Source organism: Neopsephotus bourkii, unplaced genomic scaffold (genome assembly GCF_033783945.1).
Source record: "Neopsephotus bourkii isolate Nb327-2 ecotype Australia unplaced genomic scaffold, CSIRO-AGI_Nbou_v1 NB_272, whole genome shotgun sequence".
Classification (NCBI taxonomy): Eukaryota; Metazoa; Chordata; class Aves; order Psittaciformes; family Psittacidae; genus Neopsephotus; species Neopsephotus bourkii.
In genome coordinates this window covers 13371639-13399515 of record NW_026900781.1, presented here as the reverse complement: position 1 = coordinate 13399515, position 27877 = coordinate 13371639, and the positions used below count along the sequence as shown (strand labels likewise).

At 44.2% G+C, this 27877-nt stretch overlaps 1 protein-coding gene and 1 long non-coding RNA gene across 2 annotated transcripts in view; one reads left to right on the top strand and one right to left on the bottom strand.

Moving 5' to 3' along the window:
* Positions 1-358: 358 nt before the first annotated feature.
* Positions 359-4429, bottom strand: LOC133208634 (uncharacterized). Its single transcript, XR_009724459.1, has 2 exons — positions 3022-4429; positions 359-2681 (listed from the first exon to the last, which is right to left on the bottom strand). It is a non-coding gene; the product is annotated as an uncharacterized LOC133208634 (long non-coding RNA).
* Positions 4430-8472: 4043 nt separating this feature from the next.
* Positions 8473-27877, top strand: part of PHLPP1 (PH domain and leucine rich repeat protein phosphatase 1) — a 140425-nt gene continuing 121020 nt past the window's right edge. Inside the window, exon 1 of the mRNA XM_061346649.1 lies at positions 8473-10187. Coding sequence (XP_061202633.1) covers positions 8819-10187 — 1369 coding nt within the window. The 5' untranslated portion in view covers positions 8473-8818. The remainder of the gene's footprint in view (positions 10188-27877) is intronic.

The following is a 27877-nucleotide window of genomic DNA, read 5'->3' as shown; positions in this document are numbered from 1 at the left end:
ACGAGGCGATGTGATCTCACTTTGACATTTGCCCTGCTCTGAGAAGGATGACTTCTGGACCTCCTCTGGAGGTCATCCACCATGATGCACCTTATTTATCCATTCTTCCCCACTGCAATGAGATTTGTTCATTGTAAGTTTCATATAGATGCTTCCAGAATTCCTTGGCTTCCTTCAGTCCATCCCTTTGGGTCTACACTTTGGTCCTGGAGCAGCCTGCCTTTGTACCTGCCTGGCCTCTGTCACTACATGGTGAATCCAGAGCAGTAGGACTGCTTCCTCTGACAGCTGGTCCATGCTGTTGACAACAGGAGGAGTCAGCAGAACCCTTCTAGCCACTGCTTTGTGCATGTCCCTGCACAGCTCCTCTGGGAGCTCCTGAGCCTGGCTGCTGGTTTTGGAGAGCTACATGGTCTGTCTGATTTGGAAGAACGTTTGTTCTCAGAGTAAGTGATGAAGAGCATGCATGCCCAAAGGTAAATGCTCCCTCAAGGCAGCAGATCTCTGGCTATAGCACCTGAAAACAAAGAGTCACACACTGGGAATGAGCAGACACGCTTCACAAGCAATGCCACCATGTGAGGGAATGATGTGGTAAATGATTTTCTGCCAGTCACTGAAGAATTCACTGCAGGTTCCTGTATACCACGGTATCTGATATGGAGAGAATATAAAAGGGCAGCCAAGAATGGTAGGATGCAAAATATCTGGCTATCACACAGGAATGCATGCAGCCCAGCTGTGCTAAGCCATGACAGATGAGCCCTACCAGCAGCCTGCCTGCAAATGCTGTGTGGTAAGGTCTTATTTGCTATACTATAGACCAACTGCATGGAGAGAACACCACTGTTGTTGTTCTGTGTACAAAGCCTGGTTGCTCATGGTCACAGGTACCAAGACAGCTCTCTCTCTTCACCGCTTCAACTCCACAATGGATGCCCTCACCATATGCTCCAGGCGACACCTCTGTCAGAAAACACATGCTTGAAAGCTTCAGTTCCCAGCAGCATTGAATCCCAGACCCACTACTGGTGCAGCAGTGACCTCTTTGGTGTGGCAAGGAAATGTGTCAGGTAGCTGGAAGTTGAAGTTTATGATACTATTATGAAACAGCTTGCTGGTATCTGTTGGCAGAAGCAATGTTCTTAAAAATTTATCTGACTTAAAGCATGGCACTTCCCAGATGCGTAGGGGCCACTGATGGGTTTTCACTTGTTCATCACCTGTCTTATCAAGAGGCTGATGAATACTTTAAACACAAGGCATATCTTGATCTGTGGAATAAGTGGGTCACAGGCACTGAGTATCCTAGACAGCGTGCTGGTCCCAGGCCAGTTTCTGCACTGAGGGGGTGGAGCAGGCCCTTCCAGGGACCTGGGTTACTGTGTGGGGAGCCATATGATCTGTTGGTGAAATTGTGGATTCATTTTCCTGGAAGTTTTGTTTAGCCTCACCCATGAATAGTGGGCTCATTCCTATCATTCTAGTGTGTTACTACAGCTCTCTTAATCTCATGCAACAGCATGGCACAGCCCTATGACTCCACAGTCATAGCTGAAATGGCCAAGCAAGTGAGCAAGGGAGGGGTGGAGATTTTAAGTGGAGGCATCTTTGTTAGGCATGCTCAAGTGCCCCTGGCATGGCATGGGAGGGCAGTTCTGCACAGCCACCCACCTAGGAGTCAATGGGCATCTTGTCACTGCAGTAGCTAATGAAAAAAAAAAAAAAGTCTGCTCTCCTAGATTTAACTCCTTCTGGTCCTTTTCATCAAAGACAGCTCAGGTATGTTCCCCAGTGATTTCCTGAAAGCCTCTTGAGAGGGCTGCTTGGGGAGCTGCAGATGTGACAGTGAGCTATTTTAGTATTAATGTCAAGGTTGATCCTGCCAATACTTTAGTTGTATAAGGCTTTACTTTATTATTCCCCTTGGAGGATTTCTATGTTTACTCTTAACAAGATAGATACACCTTTGGTGTTAAAGAAATAAAGTTAAAAAGGCTCCTTTAAAGGGCATAACATACATCTTTGTTTATACTTCTAGTAAATGACTGTAGATGCAGCCATTGTATTAGGATAAATCATCAGTAACACGTATCTTTAGAGTTTTGTTTCCACTATGCTATTCTCACTTCAGTGCTTATGCCATTCACAAATAAATAACATGTATTCATGTGATAGATTCTTACAGCATTAAAGCAATACCCAAGATTCTTAAGGCATAATTCATTTGAATACAGAGCATTTCCATTACCCAGCTGACAGTGCAGCTCCAGTTACACTGGCACGCTGGAGTGGGCAACACACCCTGCAGAAGAGGCAAATGCAGATGAGTTAGAGCATGAACTTTCTAAGCCAACTTTGTTGCCAAACCTGCTGTATGGTGGAAACATATCCTCAGTCTTGCATGAAAGGCCTTTATGTACAGCCTTTTAACAACAGGCAGTACCCTCTAAGATATTTACAAGGGAATTAATAGGAGATGACTAACCTCATGAAAAGCTGGTACCAAAAATGTCTGAATCTCTTGGGTCACTTCAAATACACCAGTCATGCTGGTTAGGACTATATATTATGTAAAACCATTGCATTCAAGTCACTGCGTTGGTTGCAGCTTAATGAATCCACATTAATCCATCTCTATCAGTGGTGATGAATACTGTTCCTTGAGGAGCTGCAGGGTTCTAAAACAGAAAAGGCTTAAGACGCCATATGAGCATGAAAGATAAAAAGAAATAATTACAAGGATGGATTTACAAAGTTCTGGGAGAGAATCTTCTAGTGCATTAATATCTACAGGCTATGAAGATCTTTTTCTTAAAAAGAACCCCAAGAACAAACAAAACATGTAGCTTAAAATGGAAGAGCCAAAGACACAGTAAGAGGATTAGTGTATAGGCATTGCTGAGTCTACTGGCAATTATAAGATCTGGCTTTGCAATTAGTATCAAAACAAAAAACAAAATCTGTAAAATACTGTTTTAATTTTAGTACAGTATTTAATATAACACTAATAATACAGACCTGTAACCAATCTGGGTAACAAAGCTCGTGTTTCTTTTTCTCAGATTTGTTTCCTCTGTGTGTGGCTTTCAGCCATATGCTTAGCTTGGTGTCAGCTGCTCCTTACCTTGAACAGCAATGGAAATGCTGCTATTTACTTCTGTAAATTGCCTTCTCCAAATGTGGTGGGAACAAGAAGATTGTGCTGGAGAAGAAATTCCCAAATTTGCTAAGGAAGCTGCACATCCCAGCTGCTTAACTGCAGTGATAACACAACTCACCCTGTGCATGTCACGATGGGAAACATTTGTGTAATCAAAGAATCTCCACATCATGCTGCTGACAAAGATTTAGACTTAAGAGTTTCCTTGAATAAGCACCATCCTAAAAGCTTTGCTACACTGAAGGCCTTTCACAGTTGTGCCCAGATGAGCACAACTAGCATGGAACCAATACAAAATGTTGCGCTCACAGCTGGAGTTGCAATCAACATAAATTTTCAGTTCCTTGTTATCTGCATGTCCAATGTGCTCCCACAGCTGTGACAACTGCACATGTGGATGAGGGATACGGGTGCATACCTAGCATTTTAAAAACTGAAATTAATCCCTACTGATAAAATGAAGTATTATTTTGAGAACAGCTTCCATATGATAGCATTCAATTCCTCTTTACAAAGAAGGAGATTATTGTATTGTTTAATTTGAAATGGTCCCTTTGCTCATTCTTCTCCTGGTCTTTGTACAGTGGCAAATTACTTGCACAGTGGCAAATGTTTTGTCTTTTGCTTCAGCATTTGACATTGAAATAAGTCTCCCGCTTCCTTGTCTGTAAGGAAATTCTCCCTTAGTAGAAAAACAGGCTACTGAAGAAGAGAGCTGAGTAAGCTCCCCAACATTTTGCAGGGTTGAAGGACATTAAATTCCTCCTTTCTAATCTTCCTCCCCACCTTCACGTTAACTGGAATCACTGAAGTGATTCATACCTTCTTAAAACACAGATGAACATTGAACAGCACCATTGATGACGACTTACAGCAGAGAAAGTATAAATATAATCCTTCCCACACTAGTATTTCTCAGCACTCATCTCAGCTTTTGATCCAAAACTGACTTGTCAAATTTTCTGTAGTCAAGGGATGAGAATTAAGCAATTCCTGTTTAATGAGGGCATACTATTCTTAAGTGATACCTCTGAAAATAAAACCCAAACTGGGTAACCACTGCATATTTGATATAAGTAAAAGAATTATCTTTGAGTATAGTTCATGTTAAATCTGAGTATACAAAGCCTGTGTGCTTTTTTTACCTTCCCATGGCAGCAGACACTACAGAACAATTAGACAGTACCAGTAAGTCATTGTTGTATTGCCCAGCAAAATATTCATTGTAGCTAAACCAAGGGGTTACATGAAACAAAGTGGTATAATGTTAACTGGCAGTAACATGAATAGAAGCTAGACCTGGACTTCTCTTTCACAATGAAAGAGTAAGGAAAACCACAGACATGAGCTGATGCCCATAATCTGTCCCTCTCCTTTCAGAAACATCTAATAACAGAAGAGTATCCCCAAGGGCTTTACAGAAATCTGTGAGAATCGGGGGAAGCAGATCTCTGAAGCAGCTGAGCAGGAGCTAACATACTCCAAGCACCACTGCAGTTACTCAGCCAGCTCCACGGCTGTGTACGACAGCCTGATGCCTCCTGCTGTAGCTGTAGTAGCTGCCGGCAGAGATGGAGATAGTGAAGATCACAAAAGCTTCAGCCTCTGAGAGGATTTCAGCTAGGCTTTGGCCTGCTTTGTTGCTCACGGAAACCTGTGGCTCTGACAGCTCTGGATGTAACATCACCCACAAAAGTCATCTTGTGATTTCAAGACCTTCTGGCATTTTCCTGCCACTATCTGTGGGAGTGTGTAATTTGTCCATTCAGTAGAAAGAGTTCTGGTCTGGAGTAATTTATAGTAATCTGCAATAAATTATTTTTTATATGCTTATTTTCTGTTGACAACTGCTATAACCAGAAAGCTCATCTTCAAGATTGCCAGATTCTGGTTGGAAAACTGCAAATTGCAAAGCATCCTGTTTCATTTCACCTGTCTTCCAAACAGCTGCCATCAATCAAGCTTTAGAAAAAGGAAATGTGTATTTCACCCTTGTACTTCCTCCTGACAAACATCAATTTCATAAGCTCCATTCCCATGTCTCACAACGGCAGTTAATCCCTACCAAAATTCACAATTCCAGGAGAGTTTAAAAGTATCTATCAGTTACTGGGAAACGGAGATTAGCATAGTTTTCTCATAAGCCTAGAAGTTCAATTTAAATATGCATATGCTTACACACTGCACTTCCCTGCATAAAGCAAAAATAACCAGGCTTAGTACCACTAACATTTGGAGATGCTGGGTCACTACAGAAACTGCCACCTTTGTATTTGGGAAACTGAAAAGCAACAGCATGGTCCCTTTTCTCCTCGTGGCGCAACTCAGGGTTCATGGGATGCTGGAGGCCTCGTTGCAGTGTTCTGCTCCCAAATACGTTTCACAGGGTGGTGAAAACCCCAACAATTTTCTCACCCTCAGGACTTCAGTACTGCTGCTTTGTATTTTAATTGCACAAAGGCCTTCATTAGCAAGGCTGCTGGCAGTGGTGGGTTGGCCTGGCTAGAGGGAGAGCCAGGTCAGCTTGTTCTCCAGCCACATCTCCAAGTTGTATTGCAGATGGTGGCTGCTCTGTGCAGGTTCAAAAACCTGCAGTGTAAACCCAGAGCTGGAGCTACCCCAGTCTACCCTACAGACGATCTGACCCAAGGCTATTTAAATGACCTTAACTGTGTGTTCTGACGCTATGTGGACTATCTCACAAGAGAAGACAAAAAGAATGTGTTTAGTCTATCAAAGGGCAAATATGATGCCTGCCTTTGGATACTATTGCTGACTATAAGTACCTTGGAGGTAAACATTCTGGAGTTAGAAAATATTTGAGTCAAAAGGCAGTGCAATGCTGGCATGTGAGCAAATGGGCATAGGTGCAAAATTCAGGCTGAAAACTGGAAGGAGTTCCCGACAGCAAAGGCAGCTGGGACAGTCAAGGGCAGTTGAGACAGGCCAAAGTGGGCCTGGGATAGTCTTTCAGTGAGACCAGGGAACAAATCAGCTCAGCTCATTTCAAAATGATGTTCAACTTGTTTCTCTGTAGTGTTACAGAGACACCACTAACATGTAGGATGCAGTTGTCTCCAGGCAAAAGGGAGAAAACTGGATGTCCCAGGAGTCTTCTCCTTGGTTCTGTGTTCCTGTGTAATGCTGGAGAATCTCTGTGTTCTGGGAATTTTTCTGTGTGTGCACGAACATTCAGGTATTTGAACAATTTGCGGAAAGCAGAGCTTCAGTCTCCCTGCTCCCTTCAAAGAAGGGAAAAAGACTGGAACCTGTTTTATAGAAACTCTGTTTAATTTCAAGAATTACTGTTAACAATGTCCCTACAGCTTGCTGTTTCCTTCTTCTGAGTGTGTGTGTTTGCACATAGAATATCTCTCTTACATGTTTAAATAAGGAGAAGTAACCTTCATCAAGTAGGTGGCATGAGGGTGGTGCAAAGCTGTAGAAATAAAGCAGAATGTATGAAGCAGCCAGAACCAGAACTCAATATACTCAGCACTGCACTTCTGCTGTGTGCTGCTACTGTCAAAGCAGGTTTCGGGCACCAGTTTAAGCCTTTAATGGCCAAGTGCTGCCGTCATCTTCTGTCAGCCTGTGCTCTGGACATGGTCCTGGCCCTCTCATACAGCAGGAATTCCAAAGATGCTCTTGCTGGTGATTGTAACTGTAGATATGGGCCAGCGAACTGCATGACCAGACCATAATTACTTTACAGATTGTTCTGTTCAGAAAGTGGGTTGTTTCCATATAAAAGTAAAACATCAGCTTTGTTGTTATAGAAACTTTTAACAGGTAGTAACATACTTCCATTGCAAGCTCCTTGGGGAATACCTCTGTTTTCTGTGATGTGTTTCACTTGCTTGTATGGGTATGATGACAGTAACATGGACGTATGGAGGAATGTTTTAGGAGGTAAACTTTAGTTTTATCATGGTTCTGGCTTATTTTTGTTTCATATATTTTATGTATGCTCCCATACCCCCCACTGACTAAAAATAATCCTTCACTAAGGTTTTATCTCAGGGTTCTTAGTCGTGATTTATCACCCCTGACACTGATGTAACTGGTTAATTGCCCAGAACTCCCACTTTATTGCAGTCTATAGCATTTCTGATGAATTATCTGCCAAGATGTTTCACTGTGATTTTACAAAATGTATTATAAAGGAAAGATCTCAGCAGTTACAGCCCTACCCAGCCAGCTTTACTCAGCTGAAACATCCCCAGGAGCAGAAGAGATTTTCCCGAATAAATGCCATAGCATGGTGTCCTTACAGCATGAAAACTCACGTTTTTTGCACTGCTAATTTTGCATTGCTAAATTTAATTTATCCGATTGCAATTTCCCTTTTCAGAAATTAATTAAAAATCACATCTTTGGGGCAAAACAGTTGCTATTTAATGGCTGCTTCTAAGCAATTTTCAAGACGTAGTCACAGTAATTTTAGTCCCTGGAATACAAGAAAACTTTCTCTGCGAGTCCACTCACAAAGCAGCTCTTTCTCGGTGCGTATGTGTGTGTGTGTGTGTGTGTGTGTGTGTATTTCCCACCCAGGTTTCCATGCCTCTCTCCATCTTGGATCTGAAGAGAGCATCTCCCTCCCCGGATGAGAAGGTTCCCCGGCTCAGTGCCTCGGTTCTGTGCTGAGACAGCCAGCGGGTGAACACGTCAGATTGGAAAGAGTGGGATGGGTACGGTCACTGACCCTGCAAAACCATTTCCTGTGTGCTGCCAGGTGGCCGTTAGCCAGCGAGCGCTGCTGCCAAGCACGACGCTCCCAGCGAGGCGCCCATCGAGGGTGACCACGCACAGGTCTCATCCTCAGCGCTCCAGGCCGCACATAGGGTTTCATTTGACCAGCGGGGGGTGTAAAACCCTCCGACGAGATTTAAGGAATATAACGGCCAGCACAGTACGAAGTCCCGCAATAACTTTAAACCGGGTGCGGCTGCACGCCGTAACGAGCAATGTCACAGTACACTCCCCGGGGTCAGTGAGGTGACTTCCAGCATATTCCGGGCTCTTGCACGGCCTTAAGGCAGGGCACGGTGGGGGATGAAAGGGCAGAAGCCCGTGAGACAGCCCCGTCGAGACACCCTCCGCCTCAACGAAACGCTCCCACCACCCCTACAGCGGCAGACCTACCCGGCGGGCCGTGAGCCGGCACTGCCGGGAGCTGTAGTCGGGTAGCTGTGGAGGGGGAGCGTGGCCGCCTCAGGACTACATTCCCCATCAACCCCTGCGCGACCCCGCCATTCCCCAGGCCCAGGCCCGGTCACGTTGTGTTTATCGGCCAGACTCCTCCCCGCCGCGCGAGCGGTGTCGTCACCATCGCGAGCTTCCCTCGCTCTCCCGGCGGCCCTAGTCAGTGGCGAGGCGGGGCTGGTTAATATTCATGAGGCGCGGGGCGCGGGCGGGCGCGGCGGCGGGCTCGCTCACTCGCTTGCTGCCTGCCTCTCTAATGGCGCTCGCCACAGCCGGGGAGCGGGGCTGAGCCGGCACCGGCGGAATGCTCCCCGCCGCGACCTGACCCCTCCATCCCCGCCACGGGACGGGACGCGGCGCCGCGCTCCGCTCACCCCCCCACTTGACGCCGGGCCGCCGATCGGCGTTCCCAGCAGGGCGGCGGCGGCGGCATCCCCGGCCCCGCGGGCCATGGAGCCCGCGCAGCAGCAAGCGAGAGAAGCCCCGGCGGCAGCGGCGGCGGGCAGCGGGCGGGGGGTGCCGGAGAGCGGCTCCCCGGGCAGGAGGAGCGAGGCAGAGACCGGCGTGGAACCGTCGGGCGGCGGGCAGCTAGACGGCAAAGGGGCTGGCGGCCCGCGACGGAGGCGAGGGGTGGCCGGAGGCTTGACCCCCCCTGCGGCGCTGACGGCCGGCGGGACTCCTGCGGCCCCCGGCGGGGCCGGCAACGCCAACTCGCTGCTGCTGCGGCGCGGGAGGCTGAAGAGGCACCTCTCCGCTGCCGCCTCGCCCGCCGCCGCCCCCGCCACCTCGCTGGGCACCCGCAGCTTGGACAGGAAGGCGCTGCTGCTGAAGCCGCCCCGGCAGCTACAGCCCCTGCAGCCCCCGGAGCGGGACTGGGTGCGGCGGGACCTGCAGCGGGGCTGCGTCCACGTCTATGAGCGCCACATGAACTGCTACCTGCGTCCGGTGCTCTGCACCCTGGAGACCACGGCGGCGGAGGTGGCGGCCCGCCTGCAGCAGCTCGGCCACCGGGGCGGCAGCAGCGTGGTGCGGGTGCTGGGCAAGGCGGGCACGCCGCCGCTGCAGCAGCCCCCGCCCGAGCCGGCTGCGGCCCCCACTGAGGTGCCGCCCGAGCCCGTTGCCGAGGGGCAGCGGCCGCAGCCGGAGGAGAGGCCGAGGAGCCGGCGAGGGACGCGGAGCGGGTTGGCCGGAGGAGACCGCGGGGAGGCGACGGCGCGGCCCGGCCGCCTGCCGCTGGGCGGCAGCGCCGAGGAGGGCGACTCGGCCGGCGGCCGACCGAGCCCGGCGCCCCCCGACTTCAGCCCCGGGGCGCCGCCGGCCGAGCTGTACCTGGCGGGGCCACCGCTCTCCTGTCCGTCCCTCCTGGGGGAGCTGGGGCCGGCCGGCTCCGACACCGAGAGCTTCAGCCCCAGCGCCGAGAGCGTCTCTGACCGGCTGGATCCCTACAGCAGTGGCGGCGGCGGCGGCTCGTCCTCCTCGGAGGAGTTGGAGGTGGAGCCGGTGCCTCCCGACGGGGCTGAAGCAGGTGCGGGGCCGGGCCGGGTCTCCCCTAGCCCGGGGGAGCTGTCCCCGAGGCGCGCAGTGGGGGCGCCGGCGGGCGCGGCCGGCGGGCGGGAGCTGCCGGCGGGGCCCGCTCCGCCGGGGCCGCCCGCCCTGTACGTGCAGCTCCACGGGGAGACCAGCCGGCGGCTGGAGGCCCACGAGAAGCCGCTGCAGATCCAGAACGACTACCTCTCCCAGCTGGGCTTCCGGGACCTGTGGCGGGTGCAGGAGGAGGGCATGGACTCTGAGACCGGCTGCCTCATCCGCTTCTACGCCGGTGAGTGGGGCTGGGCGGCCGGAGGGGCGGCGGGCGCGGGCCCTTCCACCCATTCCCGGCCGTGGATCAGGCAGGCGCCGCGGTGAGGGGCGGCCGGTCGGGCGCTGCTCCTCTGCTGGGGTTGTTCCCCGGTCCGTGTCTGCTCCCGGGGCAGGTGACCCGCGGGTGTCGCCGCGCCGGGGGGGCGGTGGGGGGGGAGGGGTCGTGCGGGGAGGACCCGGGGGTGGGGGCGAGCAGGGCTACCCCGAGCCGGCTGCTGGGGATGCCGCGGGATTATGGACGCTGGGGAGCTCCGGGCTGCCCCAAAGCTGACCTCGCACCCGGGCAGCCTCCCCACCCTTCAAGGCGTGAGGTTACGGAGGTCGCTTATCTGTTGTTTTCCCTTCCCAGCAGTGTCACTGGGCGTTCGAGGTTAAATCAGCCTTAATCTGCTGCTCTTCCCCAGTGACGAGCAGCGCACCCGTGCCGCTGCCCGGGGTGTGAGGCCGAAGGGTGTCTCAGGTGCTCGCAGGACCCCTCGGTTTGGGTTGAGCCTTGTGCTCCGAGACTGCCTGATAACGGAGCCCGGAGCAGGGCGGGCTCTTTCGGAGCGGGAAAGCTCATTGTAGTTTTGCTCTGGAAATAGGTTGTCACCGTGCAGGGCGTGCAGAATGGTGCGTTCCTGCCATCAAAATCCTGTACTGAACTCTCCGTTTTGTTAACACTTGTGATCTATTTTCCCCTTTGTTACAGTAGTGGGACGTCACCGAGAGACTCAGGCTTACTGAGGAAAGTGCACAAGTACAGGACATAGGCTTTGGAAAAAGGGTAGTCAGAATCCTTGTAATGAAAACGTATATGCTTTTAAATACAGCTTTGCTGTTACGATCCACAGTACAGAATGTGGGGAGTATTGGGTGGAAAAGTTAGCTCCCACATTGTAATTATGCAACCTTCTGCAGTTTTAGAAGGTTTTAAAAATACCTTGTCAGTTGAGTTGGTTTGTATTAAATACATAGGGTAATCTTGGAACTCCTTGGGTTTTAACTGTCCTGTCCATCTCTCCAAGAAGGAGAAATTGTTTAATGTCCAAGAGTTCAAATACCTGTTAAGTTTTCTTGTGGAATAGATAAATGCGGTATCCAAAGATAAGGTCATGCTAGCAAAGTAGCAAATGCCATCCATCCTCTTGCTGGGTTGGCTGAGCAGAGTGGTCCTTCACTGAACCGTGAGAATTCGGTGCTTCAACTCTAAACAATACGGAGATCCTTCTCTCCAGTGAATTCGGCGGAATGTCAAAGAGAGGCGGTAATGGCGGGGTGGGCGGGAGGGCAGTACACTGGATAAGTGCCCTTCTGTTTTCAGAAGGGAATGTGGGAGTGGTGGCGAATGGTCAGTGCAGCTTTTCTTCAGATTTCTTGGTCGGTTGTATAATGACCCCAGCATAAGGAGTGCAGAAGTAGTATTTGTTCAAGGGATTGACAGAAGTAGGTTAGGTATGTCACAGTTAGAAATAAGCTCAAATATTTTTTTTGAGATAGCAATGGTTGTCTGTGTGTTTCTCTGCTCTGTTGTTGAGGGTGAAAGTCAGTAGGTGATGATGGAAGGGATGTTGCTGCCCTTATTTCCAGTCCCACCATTAACTGGGGATGCACAGACATGTTTGAAGATGGGACAGCTGTGCCTCCTTTCCTAACAGGATGTATTCTGAGGAAAACACAGAACGTGGCCAAGTGTTACAGTTAAGCCTGTTTGCATGTAGGTTTTATGCATTAGGTGATTAATTCTGCATGTTAAACGTGGACTTTCCAACTGTATTTCAGTGTCTTAACTTGATTGCCAATGTAACCCATGCATTTTGGACTTCCTTGTAGGAAGCTACTAAATAAAAGGTATTTCTATAAGCATACGTAAGATTAAATTAATGCAAATTTCTTACGCAAGTTCATATGCTGAGAAATATGCTTCTGCACTTCAGAAGTGCAGTGTTTTTTTTTGAAATCCTTATCTCTTTGAGGAGATCTGTGATCAACATCTGAGACACCTGTGATCAGGTGCTTGTAGCAGAATGGTTGCAGCATCTAATGTACCAGACCAGCCCAAAACAGCTAAGAAAATATTACTGACATGTAATCATACTGATTTTATGTAACTGTCTTGGCAAGTCATCTCTGCTTCCTTATTTTATACACACCTCCCCACTCTCCCCACCCCACCCCTGAAGATGAAAGGGAGGGAAGGAGACACTTAAAAAGAATACCCATTAAATTAAACTGGAAAGGGGTGCGGTTTTTGGCCCCAAAGTTAGGGTGTTTTGCTTAGGAGAAGTATCTTTTTTTATAAACAATCCTCCAGGATCATACCCTAAGGAAAGCTTTAAAACAGCGATTTCCTGTTTGCCTGGGTCTTCATTGGTTTAAACAGCCTAGCTTGTCCCAGTGGATAGAGAGCAACTAGCATCTCTATCCCTGTAATTTCCTGCGAGTTGTCTCAGTAGGATTTGATGATCCTGGTCTTGTACTGATGTAAAGTGGCATAAACCTAGGCTGGATTTACTGCATTGCTTCTGAAAAGAATTCTTTCACCTAATCCCCTTGGAGTGGGGAGAGAAGAAGAGAGCACGGTGGTGACTTTCAGGCTTCTTTATTTCTGAGGAGAGACAGTATTAAGACTGTAAGATACAGTATGGAAACTTAACGTTTCAAATTCCAAGTAGATAGATGATACAGACAATGATTTTAGTGATTACTGTAGGTTGGTAATTTTTGTAGTTGCAGGATTTGGAAAATACAGATGGAAAGAGAATCCCTAGAACTGTGGAGAATCAGGACTTTTACTGTGGCAGCACAGCTTTCTTAACGAGTAGTGGTCCACAAACATTCTGTAAGTGAAATAGCTGTACTTCTTATGGAGAATTCAAAATATAAAAAGATCCCAAAACCAAAATGTGAAACTAGGAAGGTAAAACTGCTTCCTGTACATTGCCTTGGTTTGTTTCAGAATGTGGTTTAGTGCAGCTTTATTTTGGTATCTCCTGTTTTTCTTACTTGGAGTGTGAATGTGGTTGATTTCTCAATCTCTTGACTCTGAGCATTAAATAGATAATGCCATTGCTAAAACAAAATCCTTTATAGCTTTAAGGGTCTGATCCTACTCCCAGTGACATTAATTTAAGCAGAATTGGGCATTAGTGACTGGTCATGCATGTAAACTTTTCTCTGTTGAAATCTGTCTCAATAAAAGATACTGACCTCAAAGTTTGAAATACTCAATCTCTATTTAAAAGGGTATGGTTAAATACCTTTCTGCTGAGATACTACATTACTGAGTTATGGAAGTGTATAGGAATCCATAGTGCAATCACAGTCATGATACTGTCGCTGAGAGACCGATTAGGTCAGACTTACTAAACTATTCCTAAAACCATAAGAGTGGCTGTGATCCAAAAGGCTTTTCGCAGACAAGTTATACTGTTCCTTATTGCTCTGTAAAAATAATGTTTTGTAAAACACAAATAGTCCCAGTGGCCCAGACTTTCCTATAATTTGCATGTAGAAGGAAAAACAGACTAATACCCCAGTACACGTTATTTAAAAACTGTAAAACTGTGTATTTGTTTTGAGACTTTGGATCAAAAATGAACAGGGAAAATAAATGCAGTGCTGAGTTCTGGAGCATCTGCATGACAACAAGCATGAGTATCATCTTGGTCTTGAAGACTGGTTCGATACAATGGATGTTTGAGGCTTTTTTGTTTAACTGCTGACAGGTGATGTTTGTGATTCTGGCACTTGGTCACCATTAAATTCTCTGCTCCTTGATGTGACATGGGGCTTCTGTACGTGACGGTGTCATCAAATATATCTCTTTTCAGTAGATGATTGCCTATAGTCAGAATATCAAGAAATGCCAGATGTAGTTAGGGATGTTAATTTTGCAGCTGGCTGTCAGGTTTTATTTGGGAAGAGATTCTTTTAGATCATGGGAGCTTTTAGAAAGCTGTGAGCAGAAACATGTGTAGATGTGTTCGTCTACCTTTGTTTAGTTCATTGTGAGAGATTTCAGTCTGTCCAGTATGAAGGTAAGGTAGGAAGATCCAGTGTCAGGATTGGTTTCAGTGGTCTAAGCAATTGTTTGGCTGGTTTTGGGTGTTTTAAAAAGTTCACTTGGATGGGGTCATACTAAGACTTCCAGCTCTATGGATGGAAACATGGTTTTAGATGCTTACTTTACATGAAAACACTGTAGGCCTGGCAGTGCTGGGCTTTGTGGAATGTAACATGTATTGAATTGCTAGCTGCTTGTTGTGCTACTTGGTGAATAACTCAGTTCAGCTATTTAATGCATTGGTAAACTCAATTGAAGATGAGTGAGTGCCACTTAAGAGGGGGAAATGTGCCAAGGACAGACCTGCTTCTTAATGGAGGGTAGGAGAACAGCTGTGCTGTAAAGAGCTGCCTTTGGAGCACTTACTTAGTTCCGAAATCCAGTATCTTATTTAACATGAAACAAATTAATTCATGTTAATGTGAATGCGTGTTTTTCTGCAGATGGGGTTGGACAGGAGAGGTCTCTCTGAACTTGCCTGAAACCAAAAGGAAAAACATCGTCCTAGGGCTGCCATGAACTTTATTTTTTTGATTTCTTTTTTTTTTTTTAAATATTGCTAATGTGACTTGGGTGTACATCCTTTTACCTTGTGATCCTTTATGTGTTGGCATCTCCTGCAGAGAGAAGTAATACCTAAAACTTGCCACTTTGGGAAGCTGTCTCGTTTCAGTTACATAGTGTATTTAAATCCAAGCTTGGACCTTGACAGGACCGAAGTAGTGAAATGTCTAGTCCTGTTCTACTGGATAGTTTAAAATGGCTGCAGCGCCTTTGGCTTGCTCCACCTGTTCATATGCATAGCCCTTTGCTTATCTCTTTGCTGTTGGAATGGGGTCTTTCTAAGGTAGGCAGCTTTTAGGGGCTCTGAGGGCACAGCAGCCTCTCCTCCTAGGCGGGAGGAGCCGTGCAGATAATGTTGGAATGCTGGTGAAACCGCAGCTGAGCTCTGGTATGTGACAGCTGTGAAGTACAGCGGTTTCTGCAACTTTGAAATTCTGCTGTGCTCCTGGCTAGCATCCATAACTTAAGTACGTGTGAAGTACCAACATGGGAGACTTCAGTGTGATGTACATAAGAGTTACTATATATACTAAATATGTAGTACCTAAATTGGTACTAGGAGCTGAATTTCCTCTCTGCTGGAATGCAGCAATCTCTTTTCTCTCTTGATATATTTTGATCCTATCCCTCTCTCCATATCTCACCATCTATTTTCCTAAATAGTTTATTTTGTTTTATGTGTTTTGGACTGTGCGTAAACATCCTGTTGATGACAGAACTGCTGGTATACCTAAAAGCCCGTGTGCAATTAAAACATCCATCTGCTCTGTGAGGACATTGGCAGATTGCTGCACATCTAAAGCATTACATGCTTCTTGGGAAGATACTACTTAATAGCACCTACAGAAAAGGAGAGACATTCATTTGAAACAGTGTTAGCAACTGGTATTTAGTTCTTAACTACTAAAAAATGCTTTGTAGTTTTATAAAACAATATAAAGAGGGCTTTCTTTATCTAAGTGATCCTCTGGAAGAGAAGCAAATAAAAACCGCTGTGTCTGAGATCAGTTTGAAAAGTATATGCATACAGAATAATTCAATAAAGTAGAAGCTTAGAGGTAGAAATCCCAGAGTGCCTTTTCTTGCACTCAGCTTTTTAATTTGGAGGGAGCCTGTACCTTGCGTGCTTACAGCTCTGCATCCCTCTGTGTTTAAGGGGTGGTCGTTTTGAATTAGCTGTTTAAACTGTTAATATTTTGATTTAGGGGAAAAAGAAACCGAAGACTGACATTGTGTTTGCCTTGGGCAGTAGAAGCAAAGACACTTTGACTTAGTCTTCAGTGTTCCATTATTTCACTGCCTGTGGAATGGGCTACACCGGCATTTTTGATCAGATAAATCGGTTCTCAGCCTCCTATGACTCAGTGTTATTGCTCTATTTTAGAAGTTCTGCTCAAATGAGGATTTGCACTCTGGGAAGCTCTATGTCTGAAATAGCCCTTTAATACTGTAATAACTGTATTTTTTGACCCAGAGAACTGAATATTGCATTTACCTTCCAAAGGCTGGATTTCAAGAGACTTTGATGCTTGGGAGTCAGTTGCAGTTTGTGTGGGGAAACTTAAGTAGAAGGGATGGGTGGGGTGTGCCAAAGTCTCTTGTTTTGTCTCTTGGCCATGCAATTCCAGCTTATTTTTCCCTTCTCAGAGATGTTTAGGATAAATGCATCCAACCTTTGTAAGCAACTAGAAGGTTTTCAACTCTCTGAAAAATGGGTATCTTAATTTTTTTCTATTTAGCTCTAAGGCAGGAATTCTGTCACACTCAGCTCTACACAAGAGATTTAAGGAACTTCACAGGAAGACAATGGCCTCATTTTAAAAATAATCAATAGTGTCTTGCTTATGATAATAATCTGTGAGATTGGAAACCTAAGTTAAAATTCCAGCTGCCTGGCAGTGAGAGTGGAGTATAGATTTGAGGTAGTAAAGCTTTACAAATTCCATGTCAGAAAGTTGCTGTAAAAATTCTAGACTTCATCTTTTGCTCAAAAGTACCTGGTTTTACTCTTTGTGTAACTTAGCTTTTCTGGACAGTTGAATTAGCTGCAGCATTACTATTTAAGGAGAAAGATTTTTTACATTTTTCACTATAAAATAAGTTGTATTTGATATAATTTTTTTTCCAATTAGGCTGGGATTTGTCCAGCATGCATCTTAACATAGATACCATTTTCCAAAAATAACTAGTAGCAAATTCTGATTGAACGTTTTTCTACTGATTGCTGTTAAATCCTGAATTCATCTTCAGTACTGGAGGATTTTAAGCTGAAGTCTTTTTATTTCTGGTATCTTTTAATTGAATCTTAATTTACTTTTCATCATATGTGTGTTATATGATAAAATCTTACATGCAAAGTATAGACATCACTTGGAATGTTGGAATGGAGCAGCTGTCGTAACAGCATGGAGCGAGTATGTGGTTTACAAATGAATAACAATACTGCATCCTGTGGAAATTCTACCCAGGATTTCAGGTAGGCAGAATTAACATTAAACCAGTTTTCTGTGGTGTCTGTGCTAGCACACCTGCTTTGGTGTTCGTGTTTTCAAAAAGAAGCACTGGCAGTGGTTGCTGTTTGCAGTCCTGTCTCTAAGATACCATGGCTGTGGTCATCCCCTCCATGCTGCTGCCACTGCCACATAAAATCATTTAGTTATGTAAGCTGATAGTCCAGATTCTTTATGCCAGTTGCCACAATTGGGATTCCTCTTACTGCCCTGTTTAGCTAACTAGTTAGTCCTGACCCTTTGGATCTGATGGCCAAGACTTTTTGCTCCTATGATTGTGGTTAAAATACATGGAAGAATGGGAATGTTGCCGAATCTCTTGTGGGATTTCTGTGTGCCTCCCCCTTACCCCCTCAGTTATTTAGAAGGCAAAAATTGTTCCTTGAAGAGCATTGCATTTAAAAATGACAACTGTTAAATTGGGAAGAAAGACCTCCTGGAGTGAAAAGTCATTTAATTTCGCAACATGCCATTCTATTCTTTGAAGCTTTTTCTGTGGATGGGGAAGTAAAATTTCTTCCAGCTGGCTTTGACTTGTTTGGAGGGATGCTGAAAATACGCATAGCCCAACTAACTGTGTGTTCCTCGATTTGACAGCTAAGAATAACTATTTACATCTTGATGTAAAATACTGAGTTTCAGGGGATTTTTGTCTCAAATTCCACCTAGCCTAGTTCCTGGTGTGGAAGGAAAATGAAATTGTGTAGGTGGGGAAGTTTTTCAAAGTTTAACTCAACATTTTTTTTTTGTGGGCCAGGGGTAAATTTGGCTGTCTGCAGGGTATTAATTGTTTCCTGGTCTTGTCCAATGATAACAGAGATCTTTGAACCAACTTCACTAGGCTCTGAATTGTATTAATAATTCTCCAAACCCCATAATAGCCACTTGAGCCTGTTCCTCTCATCTGCAGGCACTTCCAAGTGCCATGCCAGCTTATTTAAATAAAGACAAAGCCGTGGGCCGTGGTCCAAGGGGTAACGAGGAGCTGGAATGCCTTTGAAGTTCAGGACCCCAGGCTGTAGGTACGATTTACATAAGCCTCATTATGTAATCTGAAAGCAGGTTCTTTTCCTGTTTGTTCGATTTATGAAGCTTTGTGTCCAAAGAGAAAGAGATAGCAAGACCTGTAATTAAGATAAGTAGCAGGCCACTCCTTTTCTGAATATGTGCTCTGGTGAGGAGAGAATTTCAGATGCAGCATTGAGGGTAGAACAAAACCTGTGATTCAGGCACCTTCAGTTGATGAGAATAATACCAACTCCTTTCCTTTGAAAAAAGCTGCATGCTTCTTTGAACAATAACTGTGCCTAGTCCAGCCTATTATTTGCTTTAAAAAAACATGGTACAGAAAAGCTTAAAGTTCTTACAAGCAACAATTTTGCTTTCATATAGGTCATAGATGGTCTTTAAGTAGCTATCATCAGTTTTAAAGCTACCATGAAGCTAGGAAGTTCCCAGGTGGACAGTGAGTTTTCTGACCAGAACTGCATATAGTGACATTTTATTATTCTCAGGCAAACACTTTTTTCTTCCTGTCTCATCCTCCCTAACTTTTCTTTTTTTAAAGCAGATAAGCACTGGGTTTGTGATAAGAGTCCTGCAGGCAGCAAACGTAATTATAGCTGCAGCCTGCTTGCTCAGAAGATGATTGGTCAGATCTACCAGTGATTTATTATCATCAGTTATTTTATGATTATTGACTCAAATTGTAAGTGATGGAGGATATTTTTCCTTTTACTGTGTGTTACTTAGTGGGAGACCTCTAGGGGCTAACAATCTCTGTTAGCTGTCATTTTATTTATGAAACTTAATTATGTCTGAGACAGCCTAATACCGTGTGTCATTACTGGCTGTCTGCATCTATGTATGTTTGCTTTCATGCTATAAATCTTGCCTGTTGGAATAAAAGAGGTCAATGATAAAAACCGTAATGAACGAAGTGGTGGAACACCTGGAAGAAGGCTAGCATGTGTAATGTACTGAAGTTAACAGGTTTGGAGCTCTTGTTTTCTTCTGGTATCACATGGCTACAAACACGAAGGCAAGATAGTCTGTAGGTTGCAAACAGGATGTTTTTCAAAGTGAAGTTAATCACATGTGTAGGAGACACAATTTCAGAAGCCTTTGAGAAAGACCAACAGTAGCTTGTTGAAAGCTGTGTGATATGTAATTACACAAAAGGTGGGTTTCTTTCTTCCCTTTTCAGTCTTAGAGTTGAGGATTTTTTAATGTGCTTCATAAAAGTGTGGAGCTCCTAATGTGATTGTGTGGATTAAAATTTCAGTGGTTAAACGTAGACTAGAGTTTGTCCTTTCAGAGCAAGCAGATAACTTTTTTGTCTTGGGTGTCCTAGCTAATTGAAGAAAGGTCTGGTAAAAATGGGAATCTGAACTCTTTGAAGTATCCGAGTTGTCTTCTTGTCTGTTCTTTTTTTTTGGCATGAAAATCATGTCCCTTGTCTGTATCAACCAAAATAGAATCTCTTGTCTTCACATTCCCTGTAAATAAACTGAAGATTAATGTGATAAATTTCAGACTGTTGTATACAGAAAGTGTTTCAATTTCTTAACTTCCAGAACAATGGTATCATCTGTATCAGTATATGCATTGCCCTTAGATTAGACTGTATCACTGAGAACTGCTTGCTGTGTCTCTTCAATCTTGTTAATCAGATGGCAACTTTTAATTCCTGCTAATAAGAGTACATTATTTTATTTTGCTTTACAGATTCCATCTTAGAAGTGTCCCTTGTAAGCAAAATGTTTTGGAAGGTTTCTTTTCTGAATCCATGTGATAAAAGATCCTAGTTTGTTTTGCAGCTTTCAGCTTTTTCCTTCATAATTGTAACCTAGGACAAGTATGTTGATCAGTATTGCTAGATATCATAGTGCAAAGATTAAGATACTTCGTAGCCTGCAGTGGAGTAAGTCATACTCTTCCTGTCAGTGTCAGAATTTCTCTGGAGAAAATGGTCTTCTGGAGCCTGGGCTATTATGTTACATTTACTTTGCAACCCTGGGTTTGGTGTGGTAATTTGTATAGTGCTGTACTGGAGGGTGAGCAGTTTCAGCACTTCATACTGCTTCAGTTTTGTGTTAACAGGATGTGTATTTTGAGTTCCTGGCAAGTAACTGATTACTTTCTTACTCTGTGGAAATGGGAGAATGCAGATTTGTCACCTTAGTTGTAAACTCTGCTGTCTTGAGACTGTCAGCAGATGGCAAAGCATAGGTCAGCTGTAGGTCCTTTAAACCGAGAATATGCAGCTGAATTCACTTCTTCCCTCGGCTTCTTGGCATTCTTGGTTGCGTTTTCACTCGTCCATTTTTGTACAGTTTTAGTTGTCTCTTTGAAGACTTTGGGGCTTTTTTCCAAAATGCCCATTTATCAGTAAAAATCCTTGGTGGTATGTGTGTCTTCCTCCCTGCCCGTATCTAAAGGGCTATGTTTGAAGCAGTACCACTGCATTACTTGTGGAGAAGAGCATTCATTCTAACATGGCTGCAAAAACTGATAAGCAAAATGCTCTCCAGAAAGTCACAGCACATAGCTATAACAAATTGCTGTGTCTGTGTTAACAAAGTAGGATCAGGCAATGATATAGTCAAAAGAGATAAAAAGAGCAGACCCTTGAAGAAGTTTAAGGTATATTGTACCTTTATGTTACAGAAACAAGCATCTGAAAAGTTTTTGTTGGTTTGTTTGTGTTGTGTTTTTAATAAAGTCCTGTGTCACATGTATGTTCTTTACCCAGCAGTGCATCTTTTGCAAATGTAGGATTTTAAGAGGCAAAGGTTGTGGCCTGCATAATGTTCTCAAAGTCCTTGTCTATAATTTGTGGACTGGTTATGAAAGAAAAAGACTAATCTTGCATAAGCTGAGAGTAAAAGAGCCTTTGAACCTAGAACTGAGTGTACTGCATCTTCACATTAGACTGAACTGTAAACAGTGGTATTAGATGTGGCCCATCTGTAAGGCTTATGCTTTTTAGGAATATGCACAGCAAATGTGGAGGAGATTCAGCATTTGGCACTGCTTCTTGTCACCAGCTTAGCTAGGCATAGAATAATTGAATAGGTAGGGTTGGAAGGGACCTTAAGATCTAGTTCCACCCTCCCCAGCATGGACAGGGACTCTTCACACTACACCATGTCACCCAAGACTCTGTCCAGCTGGTCAAGTTTAAAAAAAACAAACCAAAAGGTAGCAGTCATTGTCCTTTCTGAACTGTGAAGGATGGTGCTGCTAAGGAGATGGGTACAGGGCAAGTCTAGCCTCCTCCTGTCGCCCTGGAAAAGGATGGATTTCTTGTAGGCAGGTTCTGGGAACTCAGTGTGCAGACATCTGTCCAGGAGGGGAGTGCATATGTGTACTTGTCGCTTGGGAAATAAGAGCAGCTGTAATTTTGTTGGGGGTGCACTCTTCTTGTGTCTATGCGTTGTCTTCATTCTGTGAGCTTCTTGACTGTATTCCATTTTAAGTATTGGTGAATTGCCTTTTCAGACATGGTATTGTTACTGAAAGTTTGTTTGGATGCTTTGCTTACTGGCAAGCCTGAATCAGAGATGTTAATTGACACTCTTTAAAGTCCATTGGCCATTGTCCCTTGGCTCTGTATGGGTTTTTTGGTTGCATTGGCTTTTTTCAGTCAGGTTTCACTTTTGCTTAGGTCTCTTGTTCACATACGCTAATTTTTCGGAACATCAGGGGCATGTACACAGCTGAAAATCCTTTCAGCCTTTCTCTGTAGACATGGCTATACTGCTTCGCAACAACATGTGGAGTGGTTCAAAGACAGAGACTAATGTCTAACCTTCATACCTGATGCAGATGCTGTCCATACCAAAACAAATGCTGTGGCGTAAAGTTAATACCCACTAACCTTTTTGTAGCAGAAACTTGTGAATATAGCATTATCTTCATCCACAAGTGGCATGGAGATAGTGCAATATCCTTATTTCCCTAATGAAAGATTAGGCAAAACTTGTCTTATCATTTATACATAAACATCTTGTTTTGTCTTCTCGCATTCTCTTGAGCATTTGCCTGTCTGCGTTGAAGTTACTGTTGTTCTTTTGGCAACTGAGGCTTAGGAGACTGTACCCCCATGGGGCTGTCTGCAGGCAGGCATGCCTGGCTGCTTTGCTTTGATTATGAATATTTGTTTGCTTCTCCTCTTAGTAAAGAGCATGGCAGTGGCTAGTTATAGATCTCATTAAGCTGTGTAGGCATGGCCACTAAATCTGAGCATTTCACTGTGAGTTGTAATGATGGAGGGCTGTCACCTTTGTGGCAAGGCACAAGGATAATGAGGTGCTGGTATTGGTAGAGGTGTCACATTGTAACAGGCTGAGTTCCTGATTCATAAGTGGAGCTGCGGAACTGCAAAAATAAATACAGTGTGCTGTGGGTCACTTTGATCTTCGGTTCTATGTGCTGTTCTCACCCTGTCCATTTTCTTGCCTGTTTGTGAGGCTGTTGAGAGGTTTGGTGAGCATCAGAATCCTCAATAAGAGGAAGCTGCTTCAGTTTTGTTTCCTGATGACCTGTTACGGCAAATTGCTGAGTGCATTTGTTCCTTGCTAATTACAAGGGTTAGGGAAGGTAGCGCATGATTGGAAAAAAAGTAGGTGTTTTGTCATCTCACTTTGCTGGTGGTGGTTACTCTTTTTAATGTGTGTGCTTTAGTTTTTCCTGAAGGCAGTTGGAGTGAAAAGGGAATTTGAATGCTGCAGTGTGAGTGTGTCTAATCAGGGGTTGAAGGTAAATACAGTTGTAGCTTTCTTGCATGTCTCATGAGTTTCCTGATGAATGTGTAGCAAAGAAGAAAAAAGATGTGGTAGTGCAGTGTGGTTTGTCTCAATCTGGTGAAGACTCCTGCCTCCAGGTAGAGCAGAGCTGTGCTGCGGTTGCAGTCAGGAGTGTGGTGGTGACATCACCCTGGAGTGATGGGGAAAAGGAGGCTGGGCAGAGTCACTGGGGCTGCTTGTTCTGCACAGGCACTCGGGAAAGGGTTTCTTTCGTATGCTGTCTAATAGATTCAGCCTTTTATTTTATAATATAATTAAATAACCAGGCCTTTGTTAGGCTCCTGAATTCCTTTAATTTAGCGGCAGCACAGAAGCTGAATTCAGAGCATTCATGGGCATGTACTATCTCCCTGACTACTTGCCAGGTCTATTCATGCTGTTCTGAGTGCAGGAAGTTCTCACATTCATTCAGGGTTGGGGGGTTGGGGTGGGTGGAAGGCGTTGTGTGGTTGGCTTCTGGTTTTGTTTTTTTGTTTTTTTTCTAAAGCAAGGGAAATGGTTATAAGGAAAATTCTTCAGCGATTCCTGGGACCAATTTACCAACTGTTAATCTGTGAGTAAATAATGTTTATACACTTGGCAGCTCTTGAGAAAGAGCAAAGAATCATGAGAAGTTCACAGTCCACAGTCCTGAGATAGCTGAATACTTTGGTATGTTAGGATTTGTCTGAACAGGGACAGACCAGTACTTTTTTGTTAGCACATGTAATCATACATTCTGAAGTATTGAGTTTGATGAAGAAAACTTTACTCTGGCATGTGGTAGCTGGCTGCTTGTGCTTGCTCAGGTTAAATAATTCATCCTCTGCCTAACACTCTAGCCAATATGTTCATCTTCTTTTACAGACTGTTACTAGTGCTCTCTCGAGGAGGAGAGGAGGAAGTGTATTTGCTGCCTGGTGAGGGGGAAGCTGGTAACAGTGGCTTTCCTTTTGTTCAAGGGAAGGGTAGAGATAGGACAAGAAGGTGAAATAAAACTGAGAAAGTAAGGACTAAATCAAAGTGAGTAGACAGGAAGTACAAAGTGCTTTGCAAGCTTAAGCATTCATTTCGCTTCCCAGGAGCTGTCCCACATCTCTAATCTGTGGTATCTAATCTTTATAACTAGATACCACAGCAGTAGACATAATTGACATGTGGAAAGTGCATAGGAGAAAGGAAAGTGAGTTCTCGGTGTGGGGTTTCTTCTGGTATAGCTGAAGTGTTGTGGGAAGTGGGCAGCCATCTAGGGTGAGTATTGCAGCTATTTGACAAGCTGCATTTTCACCAAAACTAACAGAATTTGGAGCATACAGGCTCTTCTGCAGAGTTAGTGTTCATTTGTAAGCTGTGTCTGGATCCTCTGTTGCAAAATGGAAAGAGGGGTGCTTGACTGAACAGTGGGTATACACCATTTGGTAACTCTGAGCAGGAAAATCCATAGCAGAAAACCTTTTTATGTAGGCAGTGTGAGCTATATCTAGCATGTTTCACCTGGAAACTGACTTGGAGGTGGGAAATGCAAAGTTCATCTCTCCCGTTCATAGGACGCACTGAAGTACATGCTTGTATTCTGTGATATAAACTTGAAAGCAGATGTCCACTTAGAAATAATGTTTTGAACGTAATTACCTTAAGGCTAAGTAATCGCCTTTATAAGATTCTGCCTTTGTGGGGATCGTGGCATGAATAGGACTTAATGATTCCCCTGCTGCAAGAATTAATTTGCTACTCTGATGTTGTTCTACAACTTCCTGTTCTGAAAACTGAAATGCGTTGTTATGTTCCTTTCCTTTGTAATTTCTGTGAGGAAAAGCATTGCTCTTATGCTCTGACAGTGAGTATGAGTAGTTTTCTGAAGGTGCCGTAGTTCTTGGAATCACAGTCTGTTAAGAACATTTACGTATGGATTTTATGGCACATGTTACCACACGTGCAACTGTGTGAAAGTAATGCCAAATGTCTGGATTGTTCTAGTGAAAACAAAGAAACAAGGAGTGTAAAATTACGGCTGTTGGATAACTCTTCATATTGCTATCTTTTTCCTTTACTGTAGAACTGAGTTTTGATTCGTTCTGTATTACAAGTAAAGGTGCTGAATCTGTGACAGATTTTTCCTTTTTGAAACAGCTTACTATTTGAAGCTATAAAAGTACTGTGACAGCTTTGCTTTTTAGAGATTTATATTAAAAGCCTTCTGCTTGCCTGTATGTGTAATTAAAATTATACATCATATGTAAGTATTGAAGGTCTTCAGAGTTTAAGAGGTCATTACTTAAATTATTTTGTGAACCCAGTTTAATAACACGACTGAAAAATGTACGGAAATGCACATTTGCTTCAAGGTTGATTTTCCGGTATTTTTTTAACATCCTATGAAAGTCTTCAGCAAAATGAAGATAAATACTATCAGCTGTTTCCCATGTTCTTGAGCAGTGGAGGGAGGGCAGTATGTCAGTTGAGGGGATGTTTACAAGTTAAACCTCCTGCTGCCAGGCAGCCCAAGAAGTGAGTTGCCATCCCTCACTCAGAAATGAAAGCAAGGGATGGGTTGATGTTGGAGCAGAGTGGACCATAGAGAAATTGGAGAGAAATTTAACTTCTTAAATTAGCTCATTTCTGCTTTCAGAGTAAAAAATGTTAAAGAGAAGGTAACTATCTCTGAAAGTCTTTATTGTAAGAAGAAAGCTGGGCCACATTGTAAGTGTAATTACCTTCCCTTTTTTATTGTTGTAGCATTTTATGGTGAGTTAATGACTGCTGGTACAAAATAGGTTGTTTGAACATGCGTAATTATACTGTTGCTCCTCCGAGCTGTGAGTTGCAAGTAGATGAATGCTAAAGAGTCACCCTTTCTCCTGTAATGCCAAGTCTTTTTGTTTACCTTCTGGCTTATATAAGCAAGCTGAGCATTTGCCACAGCATGCTGTGGAACATACTACCACCTGTAAGTACCAGTCTCTGTAGGATTGTGGTGATCCCCCTGCCTTTCCAATCTGGTGTTAGTGACCCATCGCACAGGTAAACTTGCAGTCAAAGGCTTCATGTGTGGATGAGCTTCACCCATAAAAATGTCTTGGTTTTTAATGAAAGCCTTTGTTACATGTCTCCTTTCCCGACCGTCACTGGTGTCAGATTTATTCTGTTGAAACATATGCCTTTGTAAGATTAAACTTGTCAGCGTGCGTGTGTTTAGCAGAATGTTGTAGGATAGTCAGTAATTAATGTTGTAGCCATCATGTGAATGGAAAATATTTCTGCAAACATGTCTATATATCTAGATACTTAAGAGGATAAAATTAGGCTTTGGAATTTCCCTCTGTTCCTGTTTAACTTAGTAAGCTCTTAGACTCACTTTTATGATGGTGATAATGGCTATCTGCCATTGTTTCACTTTTAATGTCAACATTGCACTGTCCTTTACAAGACTGTAGTGTGCAAACCAGCAGCAGTTGGTGCAAATCAGGACAGTCAGATGGAGGGTATGTTCTGTTATCTGGAAAGTTTCTTTAATTTCTTCGGTTTCCTTGTGAGGTTAAAACCTTGTGGTTGTTGCATCATACCTTTCTTGAAAATGTTCTGATACTTCTACTTCAAACTGAAAGCTGCAAAGTACGGTATTACAGGCATATATTCATCCACTGGTCTTCAGCGTTTGCATTCTCTAATGAGTATGAATGACACTGATTTAGTTGGGACTAATTTGTCCTAGGGTTCTTGTGTCCATACAGGATAAAATTTAACTTAACAACAGTGCTGTGTCTTTTTAGTCTACGTTTTTGTGGGAGGAGTGATCAGTGTAGGCAGCCCTAGTGGATGCACCATATTGTCTGCTTTTCAAATGATATTTAACTTTTGCTTAAGTATTTTGAGATGAGAAATTATTTAGCAAAGGTCTGGTCTAGATAGTGAAATTTGTGGTGCCTGGTCCTTTCCCCTGCATGTTGCTGAGAACTGCAAGCAAGAATGTTTTAGCACACACATTTCTTCCATAGTTCTGATCTTAAAACTATGGGGGGGGAAATGGTGAATGGCTTTTTTTCCCCTCTTTCCTTTAATTTTTGATATTTCATCTCTAGCAGTAAGCATTTCTTAAAATAATAATAAAGAGATGACAAGGTAGTGTTTTTTGATGGCTGCTTGTGAAAGAGGAAACATGATGGTTTGACAAAGCAGTGGCAGCCACAAGCAAGGTAGATTCCTGATGGCGTTGGTAAAGCATGAGTGTGATGAGAGAATAACCTCTCTATGCTATACACACTGTTCACCTTTGACTGTTGCAAATAGAAGCACTGAAATCCATTGTCCCAAGGGTGCTTGAGTGCCAAATTCATTCTGTACTGAAGCTTTTCACCCAACATGTCTATGATGTGTCTTTCTGCACCTAGATACAAGGATTCCTACAAGTCACAGGGGTACTGATGAAAGGCTAACTTCCTTGCTCGCATAAAAAGGAGGAAAATATGTTGTAAAAGCATGTTCACCCTAAGCTGACTTACCCTTTGCAAGCTGTATTTGCATGGGGGGGAGTGTGTGTGTGTGGTTTTGTGTCCTTGTGTCATGTTCAGGGCATTCTCCTGTCTCTTGTTGCATCATCACTGCGGCTGCTGTCCTGAGCTCTACCCAAGCTTCACCATAGTGCATTCAGAAACCTGGTGTCCTTCTGTGGCGAGTACTCTCTTGGAAGTTGGGGGAGCACATGCCTGTGAGGTGGAGATTCCCTCCACTGTGTAGGACTCTT